The sequence below is a fragment of the Podarcis pityusensis genome, assembly GCF_964106645.2.
Source record: "Podarcis pityusensis genome assembly, chromosome: 8".
In the NCBI taxonomy this organism is placed as follows: Eukaryota; Metazoa; Chordata; class Lepidosauria; order Squamata; family Lacertidae; genus Podarcis; species Podarcis pityusensis.
Window position 1 is genome coordinate 12,129,000 of NC_138033.1, and position 19,333 is coordinate 12,148,332.

General features: G+C 45.9%; 1 protein-coding gene across 1 annotated transcript; it reads right to left on the minus strand.

Moving 5' to 3' along the window:
* Positions 1–2,227: 2,227 nt before the first annotated feature.
* LOC308484433 (phospholipase A2 inhibitor NAI-like) lies at positions 2,228–18,128 on the minus strand. The gene is made up of 5 exons (XM_081019395.1): positions 17,953–18,128; positions 16,595–16,717; positions 12,627–12,779; positions 3,494–3,640; positions 2,228–2,586 (listed from the first exon to the last, which is right to left on the minus strand). Exons 1-5 carry the CDS (start codon positions 18,002–18,004, stop codon positions 2,429–2,431), a joined length of 633 nt encoding a protein of 210 aa, XP_080875521.1. The 5' UTR covers positions 18,005–18,128; the 3' UTR covers positions 2,228–2,428.
* Positions 18,129–19,333: the final 1,205 nt, after the last annotated feature.

Consider the following 19,333-nt stretch of genomic DNA (forward strand, 5'->3'; position numbering starts at 1 on the left):
AATATGCATTGTAATCTCCTTGTAATCTCCCACGTTTCCGGTATATAATTTAGAATTAAATTCAAATCCCCTAAATAACAGTTTCTTTTTATTACTCTTGCTATATATATCCTCACTTCACACCAAAATGATCTTATCATCGGGCAGTTAATCATCATATGTACTAAGTTTGCATTTTTACTTCCACATCTCCAGCAGTTGTCTGCATTTGTTATTTTCTTCTCATAAAGTTTTGCTGGAGTCCAATGGACTCTGAATATTATTTTCTGCTGAATAAGTCTTAGTCTTAGATCCATAGAAGCTATTTCTGTTGATTTTATACTTGACTCCCATATATCATTTGTTATCTGTACCCTTAACTCTTCACTCCATTTTTGTCTATCATATTCTCAATCATACTTCTTTCTGTTGAGTAGGGTTTTATATAGTGCAAGTGTGTAGAGTTCTTTGTTTTTGTTGCAGAAATTAAATCTTGTAGCAGCATGGGTGTTTCCGATGCTGCTATAGCGTCAGGGCCAAACTGCCTTTCCAGCATATGTATCAATTGGATGTATTGCCATTGTGTTTCACTGCAAAGTCTTATGTTCCACAAATTTGTCAATTAATTGATTCAATGTCAAAATGCCTTTTTTTCATCCAATTTTGCCAAATTATTACTTGATTTCCATTTTTTAATTTTGGGTTGGCCCATATTGTTAATTTCTCATGCTGATAGGGGTTCTCCTTATTATTTTTATTTATATTCATCCAAATTTTTATAGGTGCTTTAATAGTCTCCAGGATAATAGGATGTTTCATAAAACTGGAGCTGAGTTTAATCCACCCTACAAGAGGTTCAGAGAAACTATATTCAAGAGTAACCCAATTGGGATTCCTGCTAGCTCTCCAATCGTTAGTCTTACTCAGCAGGTAGGCCTGGTGATATAGTTCCAGATTTGGGAGACCAAAGCCACCTTCCTTGTTTGGAAGTTGCATTTTATGTAGTGATATTTTTGGTGGCTTTGTACCCCATAGGCACGATCTAAATAGTTGATTTATTTTTTGGAAGTAAAATTTGGGACTATGTATTGGTAACCCTCTAAGAATGTATAAAAACTTTGGAACAACATTCATTTTGAGTTCCCCACCTTTCAATATCAAAAGAAATCTCATTTATAATTTGATTCAAATTTAATTTTACAATTTGTTCTATATCCGATTAAATCATTATACCCAAGAATTTAATAAAGTCTTTGCACATCCAAAATTGATGGTAACAGGCCTGGTTCAGCAGGCTGATGTAAGTTCTGGCCAGTTGAAGCTTGTGGGAAATCTAACATTTGTCCAAATCTTGATTGCCTCAAAGTGGTGCTCACCCAGTGTACCTGCTGAGGATGAGTGGATTCACAATGTACTTGCTGAAGAAGCATGGTTTCACAATTTCTTTCTAAAATCACCAAGCTGCTCATTTGGCTGAGTAAGGGAAGCCAAAGGAGAGAAAAAAATGGGAAACTATGGAGCCCTTTAGTAATTGCTACCAGGGGTGGGGAACCTCTGGCCTGGGGGCCAATGCAGCCACTGCATGCTTCTCCACAGGACCCAGGAGATGGGTATGTAGGTGGTACATCGTTCCTCTGCTTGGGGTCACAAGGGGGACCTCCAAAAATGTTTGCATATATTGTGTGTAGACTAGCGTTTCCATTTTGTGTAAGACTACATGCTACGACGCCTCTTCCTCCATCTGCTTCCTCTTCTGCTAACATTCCCCTGCCTACTTGTCCCAATGGATCCAGAGAGGTTCTGTGCCCGTTCTAAATGTTTCTTCTCTTTATTTTTTGAAGGTTGTGTACACAGTCCAGTTTATGTCTTTCTCACAATAAGTGGGTGTCCCACCTGCCCCATAGGCAGCAGAGAAATGGCTCTGGCATCAGCACCGTTTTCCAGCAAGCTCTTGCCAAAATCTCATAAGATCTAGCCAGATCCTGCTGCTGCTATGCCACTTTGTGCTGTTGCCACACAACCTAGGGAAGGGATGCTTTGGTGGGGGTTATGTAGCATGGCTGCTGTGGTGAAACGGGATGCATTACCCCTGACAACAAGGGAGCCCAAAGTGGACACAATAAAATTAGACATGGAAATTTGGCCAGGGATTTCAAACCTGAAATCTAGCTCCCATCCCCAAGCACTATTATTTCCCCCAACAAATGTTGCATTTGGATAAATGATACAACACACATTATTTGCCATATATATTTATTTTAGACATGATTCAATGACTTCATTTGCACATGAAAGTCAAATACAGCCTGTCTTTGAGGAGGAGCTTCTAGACTTCTGGAAAGAAAGCCTGGGAGTCCGCAGGCTGAGACCACCCCTGCTTCAACCATTAGGCCGTCAATTTCCATAAATGGTGGGTTCTTCTGGGCGGTGGAGGTTTGCCTTCCCTCAGCTACAGCTCATTGGAATCCTCGTCCATTGCGTCAGTACACTCCAATTGAGTGATCTCATATCCCAATGATTTAAGATAAGTCATCAGCATCTCCTGACCGTAGTCACACATACTAGCTGTTGCACAGCCTCGGACAGCACCAATCAGGCTGCTTCCCCCTGTTGGAAAAAAAAGCACACACATATTTTTGAAATCCAAAACCCTCCTCCTCAAACAGAACGGTGGGCAACGTTTTTCAGACCAAGAGCTGTTTTCCAGTCTGGGTGACCTTCTGGGAGGTCCACTGGCCAATGGAAACATATGTAAAATTCACCTTTACATGGCAGGCTATTTTATACATACATTCAACCCCCCCCCCGTCCTCCATCCAGGTAACCAAGACTTCAGGGGCAACAATCCAGCCAGGCCAAAGCATACAGGTAGGGTATGAAGTGGGGCTTGTGAGGGGTGTGGCCTAGGGAAAGCAGGTGAGGCTAAGTAGGATCTGAGGGGCCAGAGAAAGAGAGAGAGTTCTAGAGGAATGCCTTTGGCTCCTGGGCCTGTGGGTCTCCATCCTGCCCACTCCAATTTAAAGTGCAAATTTTAAGATGTATTTTTATTTAACAAAAACTATATACCACTTGATTGCAGTAAAAACTGCTAGGGGTTTACAAGAAATATTTACATTAGCAATAAAGGCAGTGAAAACCATTAAAACATTTAAAACTCAATCGAATGAACAGCAAAAGGGAATAGAGCATTTCCCTATCTGAATAGGCTTTTAAGGTGTTGCTGGGGATAAAATGGAATAAACTGGCGCAGGGTTCCAGGCAAGAACTGCAGAAATTACTAGCCCTTCCCTGTATTCTCCTCCTCCTCCCACCTCCCTGCGCACACATCCCTCCTCCTTGGGCTCCTGCCCATCCCAGACACTCTGTGAGGGCAACATGGGTCTCCTAATAACTTTCAGCACCCTTAATAAACAAAGTATCCTAGCGTCTTTTAGGGGAAGTCATGACTGCTCAAAGTAGCATGATACTTCCTTAAAGATGGGGCCCTAGCTGCACTCCATTATACAAGACTCACCGAACTTCATGTGACCCCCAGCGTAGAAGCATTGATCCTCCTCATTTCTGCAGCTGACGGTCTTATTGCCCTCACACTTGTCTGAAGAGATGGAGAAGCAACTCGGGCACTTCAGCCCATTGGGCTCCCTTGTCTCACTCTCAGGCCCTGGAAAACAATCACCACACCACACCAACATTGCAATTAGTCAATGTATTTCTTTTGCAGATGCAAACCACAACTTGCTGTATGTGAGGGGTGGGAATTGTACTCCTTCCAAGATGGATGCCTACCACCTTCTAGCACTTCTCCAAGCGGAGTGCTTCAGCCATGCTCCATTCATCCAGGGCTACATTAAGGCATGATGCAAGAGATTTCTGACTGGGGCCACATTCACAGCATACATTTCAAGCAAAGGGATACCACTTAAAGCAATTGGGCTTAGAACTGAGCAGCATTGGGGGGCATTCTGAGAGACAAAATGGCAGCCACAGATGCACACAAACGATAAGATTCTACAAAATGGCCCTCTTCCTGAGAGCGGGAAAGAGAAAGAAAACTCTTAGTAGTTTTATACTTAAAAAATCACTTCTGGGAAAACATGTGCTTAGTTTTGGTAAAATAATGATTAATAGTTCAATAAGAACTATTGTATGGGGTTTGTTTGCTAATCCATAGCTCTGTGAGGGGAATCGGTGTTTCCCAATTAACTCTCAGCACCCTTAAGAAATTACCACTCCCAGAATTCTTTGTCCTAGTGTTGTTATAGTGTTTACAATAAAAACATACACCAGGGTGTTGAGAATACTAAGGCAAACCACAAAATGGTGCCTCCTCCCAACAAGAAGGGAGGGGTGAGTGAAGATCTACATCAGGAACAAGGGAATGTGAACATCTACATCAGGAACAAGGGTGGGAGGAGACCAGAGTTCCAATCTGTACTTGAGCCACGAAACTTGCTGAGTGACCTGGGGCCAGACACTGCCCCTTAGCCTGACTTATTTCACATGGGTGTTTGAGGCTAAAATGGTGAGCAGGAGAGCCAGAAATGCCACCTCAAGCTCTTTGGACAAAAGAGTAGGGATGTAAATATCAGAAGCTGCTGCAGGAGAGGGACTGTGAGTAACATCACACAAGGAATGTTTCTAGGACTAAGGTAAAACTGTGAAGCTCCCTTGTAATTTTTGCTCATGAATGCTGCATGTTGTTCAAGTAATCTTGTTATTGATACATGGTTTTTGGTTTTGTTCTATGTGCAGTTTTTCTTTTACTATGCTATGTTATTAAATAATGCAGATATCCTCTTAGAAAGTCCTGTTCTGTTGGTGAAGGCAGAAGCCCACGTTGCAGATGTTTGTAGAAGGCCTGGCCAATCCAGAGGTATCATACTGCTTTCTCACTTGCTGGATCATCACCTTGTTGTGGTGAGTGGGCTTCCACATTCCTATGACCCGTGTGAGCAAAGCCATCAGGAATCCTGTACTCCTAACAGGGTTACCCAAGGCGGTAAGGTCAAAGGGAAGGAGCTAGACAAAGAATGATCCAAAAAGTCCTCAATGGCAGAGGGCAACAGGTGGATGATAACAAGCGGTATGTTACAACGGCTGTGAAGGCAGATAAGGGCTGCAGCAGATAGGAATCTACCGGTTCATTGTGACTACTCATGCCATCGGAACAGAGCCCTACTGTGAATAATAATAATAATGATGATTTATTATTTGTACCCCACCCATCTGGCTGGGTTTCCCCAGCCACTCTGGGCGACTTCCACAGAGACCAAAAATACACTAAAATGTCACACATTAAAAACTTCCCTGAACAGGGCTGCCTTAAGATGTCTTCTGAATGTCACGTAGTTGTTTATCCCTTTGATATCTGATGGGAGGGCGTTCCACAGGGTGGGCGCCACTACCGAGAAGGCCCTCTGCCTGGTTCCCTGTAGCTTTGCTTCTCGCAATGAGGGATCCGCCAGAAGGCCCTCGGCGCTGGACCTCAGCGTCCGGGCAGAACGATGGGGGTGGAGACACTCCTTCAGGTATACTGGGCTGAGGCTGTTTAGGGCTTTAAAGGTCAACACCAACACTTTGAATTGTGCTCGGAAACATACTGGGAACCAATGTAGGTCTTTCAAGACTGGTGTTATGTGGTCTCGGCGGCCACTCCCAGTCACCAGTCTTGTTAAGTCGTGGGTTGACATAGCAGCCGGCACAGCGATTTCTTCAAGTAGCTCTTTATTATGGTAAGCTGGAATAGAACTCACTGCGAACAGCTCAGCCGGCCTGTATTTATAGGCAGCCGGCTGTCAACATTGTAACCACAACAGCCCAGAGTTCCCGCCTAAAATAACTGGCGCGGACCTGAGTGAAAACTATCTACAGACCTGAGTGAAAACTATATACAGTATCCCCCTGTTGGCCCAGGGTGAAACTACACTACATAACACCCCTCCCCACCGAGATAAGGCGTTAGTTACAATCGTAATGGTTTCCTTATATACAGCACTACGCGTAATGGTTCAATTAGGCACAAAAGCATATCGGTTACATTTCCCATACTTAGACCAACAGTGATACCTGTCCAACAACATAGTCCTTTAAATAAGTTGGGCGCTCGGAAACTCTGCCAGACCGCCGGGGACTGGTAGCCAAGTCCGGAGGGCCACACAGTTCTCGCTGAGGCTGTGGTGCGACCCTAGGTGGCGTTGGAACCAACTCCCCTGGATCCGCTGCTGTGGGTGGAGCCTCCGCAAGTGGAGTGGTCTGAGTCTGTTCTGAAACGGCTTGGTTCGGCTCCACGCTGGCAGTTTGCGAGGGAGGTGTAGGTGGGGCCTCGCCATCTGTACGTGTCTCTTCTGGAGCCGCAAGCGCAGTTGGGGGCACCTCGGTAGTGTCCAAGTCCCCAACCCTGCGCCTAAGCTGGTCTATGTGCCGTCGCCACAAGCGTCCGTCTTCGAGTGCCACCTGGTACGAGCGAGGTCCAGTGACTCCCACTACTGTGGCTGGCACCCAAGGGATGTCCCCCACATAGTTCCGGGCAAAGACCTGGTTTCCTGGGACAAATGACCGTGGTGCGTTGGCACAGCCTGGGGGTTCAGCCACGGCAAAGTCTGGGTGTAGCCGGTCGAACGGTGACCTGAGGCGGCGGCCCATAAGCAGTTCAGCAGGACTCCTCCCTGTGGCCGCATGAGGGGTGATGTGTTGCACGAACAAGTATTCGGCGACCCGCTCATGCCAGTCTCCCCGGTCCAGGCGCGCCAGTGCCTCTTTTGTCGAGCGCACCATTCTTACCGACCCATCTGGCTTGACAGGCGTGACGATGGGGGTTTCCCACTTTGCGTGGTCAACCGGCTCCAAAACTCCTTGGGCGATCAGTTTGTCCAGTTGTTCGTCCACCTTAGCCTTGAGAGCAAAGGGAACCCGGCGTGGCTTTAGCTTGATGGGGGCGACTTGTGGATCAAGGCTAAAGGAGATGGGCGTACCTGTATATTGGCCCAAGGTGCCGTCAAAAACCTCGGCAAAGTCTTTGACCAGACCCTCAGTCTCTGCGTTAGAGATGCAGTTGATGCCGGTGACTTCCAGGCCGAGGGCATCAAACCAGTCTAGCCCTAGGAGGCTTGGCCGCTGACCTTCGACCACCACCAACCGGAGCAGGCCCGAAAAATCCTTGAAGGCGATCCGGAACCGGCCAACGCCTACCACGGGAATGTCGTTTCCCTGGTAGTCTCTCAGGTGTACGCGGTGAGAGTCGAGTTGCCTTTTGGACACTCTGGGTACCAGTCTTTTGATGGTGCTCCATGACACGATGGACAGGGCAGACCCGGTGTCGATCTCCATGTCACATGGAGCTCCTTCAATGAGCACCGTGACGTTCAGCTTGCGTCGCGTAGGCGAGTCGGTTTGGCCAATCGTGGTTCCAGACGGGCAGCGGCAGTTGGTGAGAGCGAAACAACTTTCCTTGGCAGACTGGAGTGAAGACTTGGACTTGCGAGTCGATGAAGGGGGGGTGTCAGACGGAGCCGATCGGCAGACCTTAGCGATGTGGCCCCTTCTGGAACACTTCCTACAGATGGCGTCTCTGAATCGACACTTGGCACGGGAATGGTTGCCTCCGCAGCCAGCACATTCCGGTTGGCCCTTGGACTTCTGTTGGAACTTCCTGCGCTCCCGCTTTGTCTGGTGCACGTCATCGTCTTCACTGGAGGATGCCTCCTCACTGCTGGCCTCTTCATGATGCACCGGAACTGGCTCCCTAGCAAGACGCGGGCTGCTGGACTTGCGGATCTCCTGGGCGGAGCGTTCAGCAGCTTCTGAGGCCACAGCCTCCTCAATGGCTTTCTGTAGCGTGAGGTCTGGCTTGGCTAGGAGGCGCCGTTGCAGATGGATGTCCCGGACCCCGCAGACGATTCGATCCATCAGGGCATCGTCAAAGTCTCGGAACTCACAGTGCATTGCAGCCTGTCGCAGGGCGGTGGTGTAGTTGTTGATTGACTCCCCCTCTGCCTGGTTCCGGTGGTAGAACGCATGGCGGGCAGCAATCTTGGACGGCTTTGGTGCGTAGTGGTTGCGGAGCTTCTCTTGGATCGTGTCCCATGGTGTTGCCTGGACTGCTTCAGGCGCAACCAACGCTCGGGCCGTCTCAAACACCTCAGGCCCACAGAGGCTGAGGAATAGGCCCCGCTTCCGATCCTTTGATACTGCTGTCAGCTCGTTGGCTTGGAGGTAGCAGTCGAACCGAGCGAGGTAGGAGTCCCATGATTCAGAGGCTGGCGCAAACGGCGGTAGAGGCACAAGTGAAGCCATGATTCCGATGCCAGCGTGAAGGGCGATGGATGGAACACAGTGCTCTAGCCAGAACAGTCAGCTCTGAATTGGTTCTGCCCAGTGATTTCGCTCAGTGATTTCGCTCTGTGATTCAGCTCAGTGATTCAGCTTAGTTCAGAGGCTGGCCGCATCTGGCTGTGCTCTGATGTCCATCTATCCCATCCTCGTCGCCAGTGTTAAGTCGTGGGTTGACATAGCAGCCGGCACAGCGATTTCTTCAAGTAGCTCTTTATTATGGTAAGCTGGAATAGAACTCACTGCGAACAGCTCAGCCGGCCTGTATTTATAGGCAGCCGGCTGTCAACATTGTAACCACAACAGCCCAGAGTTCCCGCCTAAAATAACTGGCGCGGACCTGAGTGAAAACTATCTACAGACCTGAGTGAAAACTATATACAGTATCCCCCTGTTGGCCCAGGGTGAAACTACACTACATAACAAGTCTAGCTGCCACATTCTGGATTAATTGCAGTTTCCGGATCACCTTCAAAGGTAGCCCCACATAGAGCGCATTGCAGTAGTTCAATGCTGTAGTCCAAGCGGGAGATAACTAGAGCATGCTCCACTCTGGCGAGACAGTCCGCGGGCAGGTAGGGTCTCAGCCTGCGTACCAGGTGGAGTTGGTAGACAGCTGCCCTGGATACAGAATTGACCTGCGCATCCATGGACAGCTGTGAGTCCAAAATGACTCCCAGGCTGCACACCTGGTCTTTCAGGGGCACAGTTACTCCATTCAGGACCAGGAGTCCTCCATACCTGCCTGCCCCCTGTCCCCCAAGAACAGTACTTCTGTCTTGTCAGGATTCAACCTCAATCCATTAGCCGCCATCCATTCTCCAACCACCTCCAGGCACTCACACAAGACCTTCACCGCCTTCACTGGTTCTGATTTGAAAGAGAGGTAGAGCTGGGTATCATCTGCATATTGATGCAGATGCAAAGATTGTGCCTTGGTCAGCATGCACTGATCTACACACATAAAACAAATTCATGTACTGGTGTCTTCCAAAAACCCATCCCAAACTCAAACCCCAAAAGTCCCCTGGCGATCGGCAAATGGTAACGGGGGCAGGATCATGAAATCTGGAAGCCCCTAGTCATGAACCAGCACATGGGCGGTAGATACATATTCAGCCACTCTGACCCAAGGAATGAGGCAGTTGAGCAGCTCGGCGGCTGTATCCATGACTGAGCAGCCCTTTTTAGGATCCACTCTGCTCACCCTGGAAAGGGGGAGGGGCTAGAAAAGGTGCCCTAAACATAGTCTGCCTCCCTTTCCCCCTGACTGGACGACCGCACACAATGGGGTCACCACCTAGCGGTTGTAAAACACAATTGAATTTTGGAACATGGAATATACAGACTTTGTCAGATAACACAGATAGCGCGCGTTCTGAATGCATCATTGCAAGAGAGCTGCAATGTTTGAACATCACTATTGCAGCGCTTCAAGAGCCTCAAAGAGCAGGCGAGGGACAACTGAAGGAAGAAAAAGGAGACTACACTTTCTTCTGGAAAGGTCTATCTGAAGAAGAACTTCGGATACACGGAGTAGGCTTCGCTATCAAAAATGATCTTGTGAAGCTCCTGTCAGAAATCCCTACCGGCATTAATGAGTGACTCTCAACCCTTCGAATAAAGCACACCAAAAACCAACAGGCTACTCTTATAAGTGCTTATGCACCAACACTGGACGCCGATGAAGACATTAAAGGAAATTTTTACTCTCAGCTGGATACCGCTCTATCAGAGATGCCTAAGGAAGATAAACTCATCCTCCTGGGTGATTTTAATGCAGGAGTTGGGCGAGATTTCAACCGGTGGCCTGGGACTATTGGGAAAGAAGGAATTGGCAACAGCAACCAGAACTGAATCTTACCTTTGACGATATGTGCAGCGCACAACCTTGTTACTACCAACACACTCTTTTGACAGAAAAATAAATTTAAAAATCCCTGGAGGCATCCTCAGTCAAACCACTGGCACCTCTTAGACCAGGGGTCAGCAACCTTTTTCAGCCATGGGCTGGACCACCATCCCTCAGACCATTTGGTGGGCCAGACTATATTTTGAAAAAAAATATGACCGAATTCCTATGCCCCACAAATAACTCAGAGATGCATTTTAAATAAAGGCATACATTCTGCTCATGTCAATTACACCAGGCAGGCCACACAAATAACCCAGAGATGCATTTAAAATAAAAGGACACATTCTACTCATGTAAAAACACGCTGATTCCTGGACCATCCATGGGCCGGATTGAGAAGGTGACTGGGCCACATCCGGCCCCTGGTCCTTAGGTTGCCTGCCGCTGTCTTAGACTATGTTATTGTCTGTGGTAAAGATCACCGTGATCTGCTCCTTACCAGAGCTATGACGAGTGCTGACGACTGCAGGACAGATCACTGACTAATACGCTCCACAATGGCTATCAATATTATACCTTAACGTAGGCTTTAAGGGAGGAAAACAAGGCGCAAAATGACAAAAAAAAACAAAACCCCAAAGTACTGCACCAACAAGTACAAAATGCAGCTCCACAAATCCAACTCAATGGTGTAACGTTGGAAAATGTCAATCACTTTTCCTACCTAGACACAGATGGGTAGCCGTGTTGGTCTGCCATAGTCAAAATAGAGAAATTCCTTCCTGTAGCACCTTAAAGACCAACTAAGTTAGTTCTTGGTATAAGCTTTCGTGTGCAAGCACACTTCTTCAGATACACACGAAAGCTTATACCAAGAACTAACTTAGTTGGTCTTTAAGGTGCTACAGGAAGGAATTTCTCTATCCTACCTAGACAGTTATCTTTCCATAAGGGCTAGTACTTATGTTGAAATCCAGCATCCCTGAGCTCTGTGAGTGCAGCTTTCTGTTGATTGAAGTGCAGAGTGTTTAAGGACCGGGACATTCACAGGGAAACCAACATGCTTGTTTACAAAGCTATTGTACTACCAGCCTTACTGTATGCTTGTGAAACATGCACCACTTATAAACACCATCTCCAACTCCTCGAAAGATTTCATCAACGGTGTCTCTGAAAATTTTTCCACATCACTTGGGAAGACAGGCGAACTAATATCAGTGTACTGAAAGAAGCAAATATCACCAGTATTGAAGCAATGATTCTTCAACATCATCTTCGCTGAACTGGTCATGTTGTGCAGATGCCTGATGATCGTCATCCAAAGTAACTACCCTATTCTGAACTTAAAAATGGAAAGCGTAATGCTGGTGGTCAACAAAAGAGGTTTAAAGACTTTCTGACGGCAAATCTTTAAAAATGAAGTATAAACACCGACAACTGGGAAACACTGGCCTGCGAGCGCTTCAATTGGAGAACAGCCTTTACCAAAGGTGTCATGGGCTTTGAAGACACTCGAACTCAGGATGTAAGGGAGAAATGTGCTAAGAGGAAGGCATGCTTGGATATCCACACCGTGATCAACTCCCGCCCAGAAACCAATGTCCCCACTGTGGAAGGACATGTGGTTCCAGAATTGGCCTCCACAGTCACTTACGGGCTCATTGTTAAAACCGTGTTTATGAAAGACAATCTTACTTGGCTACGAATGATCGCCAAAGAAGAAGAAGAATCATACTGCCTTACCAGTCTGTCCCACTAAAATATCTCTACAAATGCAAATGCATCAAAGAAAATGGGTCACTCTAGGTTTGGGGGCTAGAACTCTGGGAAACCAATGAACCAGTGATGTGAAGTGGTTAGAGAGTTGGACTAGAATCTAGGAGACCAGGGTTCAAATTCCACTGTAGCCATGACACTTGCTGAGTGACTTGGGACCAGGAACCATCTCTCAGCCTAACCTATTTCACAGGATGTTTTGAGGCTAAAATGGTGAGCGGGAGCTCAAGCTTTTTGGAGGAAAGCATAGGATGTAAATACCAGAAGCTGCTGCAGGAGAGGAACTGTGAGTAGCATTATGGGAGGGGTGTTTCTAGGACTAAGGTAAAACTGTGACGCTCCCTTGTAATTTTTGCTAATAGATGCTGCATGTTGTTCAAGTAATCTTCTTATTGATATTTTGGGTTTTGTTCTATTAGTTCCCGCCACCCCCATACTATGGCTCCAATGCTTCCCCGCTGGTTCCCTCTGTCAGTGGCTCCTCCCTGTCCCACCAGTCTGAATCAGGTTTGAAATGTTCTTTCCTAGTGTCACCCTCAGGCACCTCCTGGAGTGACTGGCTGCCACCATTCCTCCTTGTCTAGCCAGTCCCTGACATCAGGATACTGCCAAAAACTTGTTTGTCTTTCTTTGACCTCTGTCATTACTTGAGTTTTGTGAGATCATCTTTCCTGATGATGATACTTACTTTCGGGAGGTCCGCTGTTGCACATATCTGTTTTGCAGCAGGAGGCCTTGCTCTGGATGTACAGTGATGAGGTTATGGAGGCACTGCCATAGCCTACATCGCACAACTCTGTATCGATGCAGGACTTGAGAATCATTGTTGACCCCAAAAGTGCTATAAAAGAATTGGAAAAGGAAATAACTAGACCTGGAGATAGGGCTGGCCCACCTATGATGAAAGGGTTGATGATCACCTTATGTTTGCTGATCCACGGGCGCAGGAGATCTGACCATCAAGAAAAGCATCGCCTGCTGCTGCCTTTGAAGCTGTGGTGTGATCCTTGGAGGCAAGATCTGTCACCTCCTCGTCAGTTCCTCTCCCCCATTTGAGCCACCCCATGTCCCTGTTGTTCGTGGCAGGGACCTTGGAGCTCCTTCCTTTTTCTTTTTAATATAATGTTTATTAAAATTTCTTTTTTCCATTATAACAACCAAATAAAATTTCCTCATCACATATATCTTTGCTCAAATTGAGCTTTGACTTCCTCCTGTCCCCCTCCCTGACTTCCATATGCAATCACTTTTATCTTCACATCTCTAAATCACCCTACTTACCTTATCTCCATACTTAAAAGACGTACTTCTAATATTTATAAACAGGTATCAAATCATAACCTGTCCTTTTCAAACAGTTCGTTGAGCTGGTTTCGGATTCCCCCCGTCAGTCTCGCCAGCTTGGCGTATTCAATCATCTTTGTCTGGCATTCTTCCAACGTTGGAAGTTCCTGCTGCTTCCATTTCTGGGCTAAAAGTATCCTTTCTGCCATGGTAGCATGCATAAATATATTTATGTCTTTTTGGGGAAATTTCTTCACCTATGATTGCTAATAAAAAAGCATCTGGTTTTTTTACTAAAAGTACAGTGGTGCCCCGCAAGACGAATGCCTCGCAAGACGGAAAACCCGCTAGACGAAAGGGTTTTCCATTTTTGAGTTGCTTTGCAGGATGAATTTCCCTATGGGCTTGCTTCGCAAGACGAAAATGTCTTGCGAGTCTTGAGATTTTTTTTCCGCTCCCCCCCCCTTTATCTAAGACGCTAAGGCTTTAATAGCCTTTTAGCAGCTAATCCGCTAAGCCGATAAGCCTTTAATAGCCGCTAAACCGCTAATAGCGCTAATCCGTTAAGCCGCTAATAGGGTTGCTTCGCAAGACGAAAAAACCGCTAGACGAAGACACTCGCGGAACGGATTAATTTCGTCTTGCGAGGCACCACTGTATTTTATATAACATATCCCAGTAGACTTTAATCTTAGGACACATCCACCACATTTGAAAGAAATTCCCTTCCTTCTCCTTACAGTTCAAAAATACCTTATCTTAAGTTCTATACATTTTAGCAAATATCACCTCGGAGCTCCTTTCTGAGGCTCCCTCCGCCTCGCTGGTGCCCGTGCAGGCACACTGCCTCTTTCCTTGTGGGGTGGTCATTTGCAAAGCGCAGGCTGCAAAGCCACCCTACCTGTGCCTTGCAGGGCTGCATGCACTGCCTGGCTGCCTTTGACTGGCAGAGTGGGCTCCGTCTTTCCTCCTGTGCTGAAAAAGGCAGCCAGGTGGCAGCCAAGGTTGTCTCCGCCCGGAGCCTGCACTCCATTGTTGATTCACACAAGGTGAATCCTTCAAACTTCTCCATTGAGAGGTGGGCAGCCGTGCCCCCTCAACAGGAAAGGGTGACATGGCTTGCAGTTCCCCTGCTTAGCAGCTGAGATTCCGCTTCTACTTGTGTGCAAGCAGGAGCGGGGCTGGGGCTCTTGCAGCTAGGGAGGGGGAGCCCTTTAACAGAGCCCCCGCCCCAATACTTGCTCATGTGAGCCAGTGGCAGGTTGGGGTTTCCGCAAAACTGCTTGGCTGAGGCGAGGGCAGCGGTGTGCTCTTAACCCAAGCAGTTTAAGGAGGGAGGGAGGGAGGAACAAGATGTATAAGCCTTGTCCATGCAGCTTTTTTCTCCCAGTGCAAGTATATGGGACAGACCACGATGATGATTTCACATCGTTGATGAAACTGCCACCCCTCCTGAGTCCCTCTGCCTCCAGCTCCAGGCTACAGCTTGTTTTGTTTTTCCTCAGCGTGCTGGGTGCTGGAGGCAGAGGGACTAAGGATAGGCAGGGTTTCCCCCACCGATTTACTGCTGAGTGAATCTGTCATCACGGTCTGCCCCTCATACCAGTCCTGGGGTGATATATCAATAAATCGCCCGGGCCGAATCTTCAGTCACCCTGTCTTCCCGGTCTGCAGGGTGGGGAACATTTCATGGTTTGACTCAGGTATCCAATTGTCTTGAGCTGGCCCTGCTTGGAGCAGAAAGAGATTTCTCCAGTTTTATCTATTTGTTGAATGTGAGTCAGGAATGGAGAACCTTTGGCTGTCCCGAGGTTTCTACCACCCTTCCCTTATTGAGTGGGATCAGTTCAGGAGGCTTCATGGGAAGGAATTCATCAATGAAATAAGTTTTGTGGCTGACAGAGTGGATAAAAATCAATTTAAAAAATCAAAATAATCAGATTTTTAAACTTAAATTAGATTTTTTTTATTTAAATCAGATTTTTTTATTTAAATTGTGTTTTTTTTAAATGATTTTGGAGGATCCCCCCCCCCAAGATAGTTTTCTATTTAAGTTATATTATAGTCCAAAGACTATCTTCATCAGGAAATAAGGATTTGTTTTAAGCTTTTCATGTGTGCTATAACTCTCTCTAAGGTTTTTCTAAAAAAAAGTTTAATCACATCAGTTAACAAACATTGATACATATGCTATAATGTTATTGTTTTAGTCAAATAAATTATTTAAATTATTATTAATGAAATGATTATTTTTTCTCCTTCCAATAAAATACAGCAGAAAAGAAGTCCAAATATAAACAGTTAATTTATTAAACCTCACAAAAATTTTATAATTATCTGTCAATGTTTTCCTAATAGTATAACCAAATCAGTAATTTCTGATATAACTTTAAAAACTACTCTGAAAATTTATTATTCCAAAAACAAAACCTTCATCTAGTTGTAAATATTAAGATTACACCAGCAAGAATGAATCTTTATGTAAAAAAATGTTTTAAATCAAGTTTTACTGACTAGTGATTTAAATTGTGATTTAAATCAAATCCACCCTGTAACTGGACCAATGAGAGTTGATGGTGGAGCTCATAAAGGGAGCATGTGCCACAGGCAATTAGGAAGGGGCAATATGTCAGTATCAGTTTCTCTTGGTTTCTTATTTGAAGTTCATTTCTCCACATTTTCACATCAGTTTCCAACTCCCCCCCACCCCCCCATCAACATTTAGTCTGAATGTTATTTTTACTCTTAGGCCCTATCTGCAGGGTCATACTGATTTAAGCAGTCATGGTTTCCCCCGTGGGGGTGGGGGGATGTTTGTTGACCATATTGGCTGTGAATCCTGGCGGACTAGCTCTCTTCCTTGCAGGTCATTTTTCACTTGGCCTGGGAGATAGGAACCACACAGACTGACTCCAACTACAAAAGCTGAGGCTGCTGAACCAACACTTGGGTTGGGGTATTGTTTGGCTTGTTTTGTTGCTGTTACTGATATCCATCTTTTCTATCTTTATTTTTAGCTCTTCTTATGAATTAGGTGACTTTTGCTTCATTTTGTTGTAGGTTCTTATATGCACACTTTACCCTACTATGTGCATTTGTATATTGATTACATGGCTGGACAACTGAATTGCAAAAATGGGAGAAGGGCAGATTCTGAAGGATGTTTTGTTTTGTTCTGCCAATTGAGTAAACACACCTTTAAATATGAACTGACTTGAATTTCTTCCCTGCTCCTACAGGCAATGCAGAACCTAGAACACTTCTTTATGAAAAGTCTTGTTCCGTGGCTTGTGGCTAAGATATGGCCTTAGAAAGTGAGTCTGGGGGTTTACGTTTTGGTGATCAAAGAGGTTGAAAGTTCTTCTCACTTACACAGTTTGCCAACTCCAAGGGAAGACATGCAGGATTGGTCCCGGGAATCGTCACACTCCTCAGTGGTGGCATTTCTGCAATCTTTTCCTTGACCGAAACAAGACTCACATGTCAGAGTTACCACTGCAGACGGGGGAAAATGGGTTTAGAAAACTTTAGTAACTGTGTAGGAAGAATAGGTCTGCGTCAAGGTACATGAACACAACACTTTCTGCTACAAACTCCATCTTACGAGAGGTAGCAAAGGCCACCAAATTTGATAGCTTCAAAAGCGGACTGGATAAATTCATGTTTACCATCCTCAATTGATATATAGACCAGAGAATGATTGTTGAAAATGACTCCTGCAGTCTGAGGGAGAGGACCAGTAGAGAAGGACCCTCCCGAAGATGTTGTACTACAACTCCCATCAGCACCAGCAAACATGACAGACTCTGGTAAGCACATCTGGTACCCCTGGAACCTGACTCCACTGAGAGATTGGGGGTGTGTGTAACACCAGCAAACTAAAAGATTTCATGGGGGGGGGCAGGATAATTCCGCTCCGAAATAGGAGAAGAATTGTGCCTATACATTGTCTCCTATCCTATCATAAGTTTCTACAAATGTAAGCAACTTACTCTTTGCTTTAAATCAGGCATGGCCAAAGTCCATTTCAGGGGCCCACTGGTCGGTTTAATCCGGCCCCTGTGGCAGTTTATTTTCCTGGGGTAAAATCCTGAAAAAACCTCAACAACTTAAGTCCTAAAAATGCTTAAAAACTTTGGTCGGCCCTTTGGTCGGCCCCCACAGCTTTTCTCTTCATCAAATCTGGCCCTCTTTGAAAAAAGTTTGGACACCACTGCTTTAAATTTAAGCTAGGACTCTGGTTTATTGAAGAGTGAACTACTGCCTCTTTTGCTCCCCCAATGTACTTGGGGATGCCACACCTCTGTATGCATTTGGTAAAATAAAGATTTAATATTGAGAAGAAAGTTTCAGGAAGAAGGGGCAGAATTTGAATGGACGATGAGGCAAGCAAACCGGAAAAAAGTTCAAGAAACATACTCTTTGTTGTAGATGAAACCTAGGATTCTGGTTTATCCAAGAGTGGGCAACTGCCCCCATTGCTCCTCCAATGGACTTGGGGATACTGCACCTCTCAGTATGGATTTGGTTAAATAAAAACAAATATAAACATTGGGAAGAAACTATCTATGATTGAGGATCCCTTGTAGCTTGACCATATGCTTTATTCCTCTCCTTTCAAAGGAACCACAAGTCCTTGTTCCTTTCTTCTCCTGCTTTAATGGCTGACCCCCCACTTAGTTCCTTCCTGGAAACAGGATGATCAGCACAGCAGTTGTGGTTCTGCTCACCTGGATTCAGAAGGGTCAAGAGGAGGCAGGAGATCAGGAGTGTCTTCATCATTCTAGAGAGCTGAAGAGCCAGGAAGGCGTTTGAGAGCAGCACTGGGCTGAGCAAGGAACTGATGCATGAAGAGGCTTAGTTGGAGGAATTTATAGCAGATTACAAGATGCACTTTGGCAGTACCCAGGAACAATGGGTTCAGGACAGTGTCCCAAATTTTTAGAAGTCTAATCATGCTAGACTTATTTAAAGCACAGTGTTGAAAACCAATTAAAGCTCTTCCAGCTTCCAATAACTCCAAGGACACGTACCTCCTAATCTGTGCCAGCGTCAATTTCACCATCCTGGATGTGGGGAAACGAGTCCCATCAGGTTACAGCACTGAAATTGGATTAGATTTCTGGAAGCCAAGGCAGTTTCTCTGACAGCATGAACTTTTTTGAAAGGGGGACAAATGTCTGTCCACAGTTTCCCTTGTGGTACAGTAATAAAATGCACACTGACCCGGATCCCCTCACTCCCATTAAATGCAGTTGCATTTGGGGTAAATCAATCTCTTCCCCCTTCCAAGAGCTCCAAGGACATGCCCCTCCTTTAACCTGTGGCACCCCATCAGGTGACACCAGAATTCAAAGCTCAGCAGTGAAATTGGATTAGATTTCCAGAAGTCCAGGCAATTCTGCCAGATTTCTCTGATAGTCAGAATCACAAACTTATTTATTTTTGGTAAGGGGAGACGAGTGTCTGTCCAGTTTCCATTGTTGTACAGTAATAAAATGCACAGTGATTCATGATCTAGATTTCCTCTGTCCCATTAAATGCACATGTTTGGGGTACAGAATTGGTCCACTTGCTCTTTATAAATAAGTTGGTTACAGTTAAGAGAGTCCCATGGACTGCAAAAAGATCAAACCTATCCATTCTGAAGAAATCAGCCCCGAGTGCTCACTGGAAGGACAGATCATGAAGCTGAGGCTCCAATACTTTAGCCACCTCATGAGAAGAGAAGGCTCCCTGGAAAAGGCTCTGATGCTGGGAAAGATTGAGGGCAGAAGGAGAAGGGGACGACAGAGGACGAGATGGTTGGACAGTGTTCTCGAAGCTACCAGCATGAGTTTGACCAAACTGCAGGAGGTAGTGGAAGACAGGAGTGCCTGGGGTGCTCTGGTCCAGGGGGTCACGAAGAGTCAGACACGACTAAACAACAACAGAGTTAAGAGCAGGTGGGGGGGATTGCAGGTCTGTGTCCAGAGGAGCTTGCAGATTTTAGGGACTATCTTTTACTGGGACTGGATATACACAAGTACAGCTCCATGTCCTTTGCTTTTGTTTCACTTGTGATTCTGATGAAAGTCAAAGACAGTGTGAATGATGTGGATTTGGCATTTG

What these genes read in the sequence shown, in the direction of transcription:
- LOC308484433 (XM_081019395.1), bottom strand. Translation starts at nt 18,004, where the DNA reads ATGATGAAGACACTCCTGATCTCCTGCCTCCTCTTGACCCTTCTGAAT. An exon ending in CAACAGCGGACCTCCCGAAA is followed by an intron (nt 3,641 to 12,626) that starts GTAAGTATCATC and finishes ATTGTTTTCCAG; the next exon opens with GGCCTGAGAGTGAGACAAGG. An exon ending in TGGGGGTCACATGAAGTTCG is followed by an intron (nt 2,587 to 3,493) that starts GTGAGTCTTGTA and finishes TTTTTCCAACAG; the next exon opens with GGGGAAGCAGCCTGATTGGT.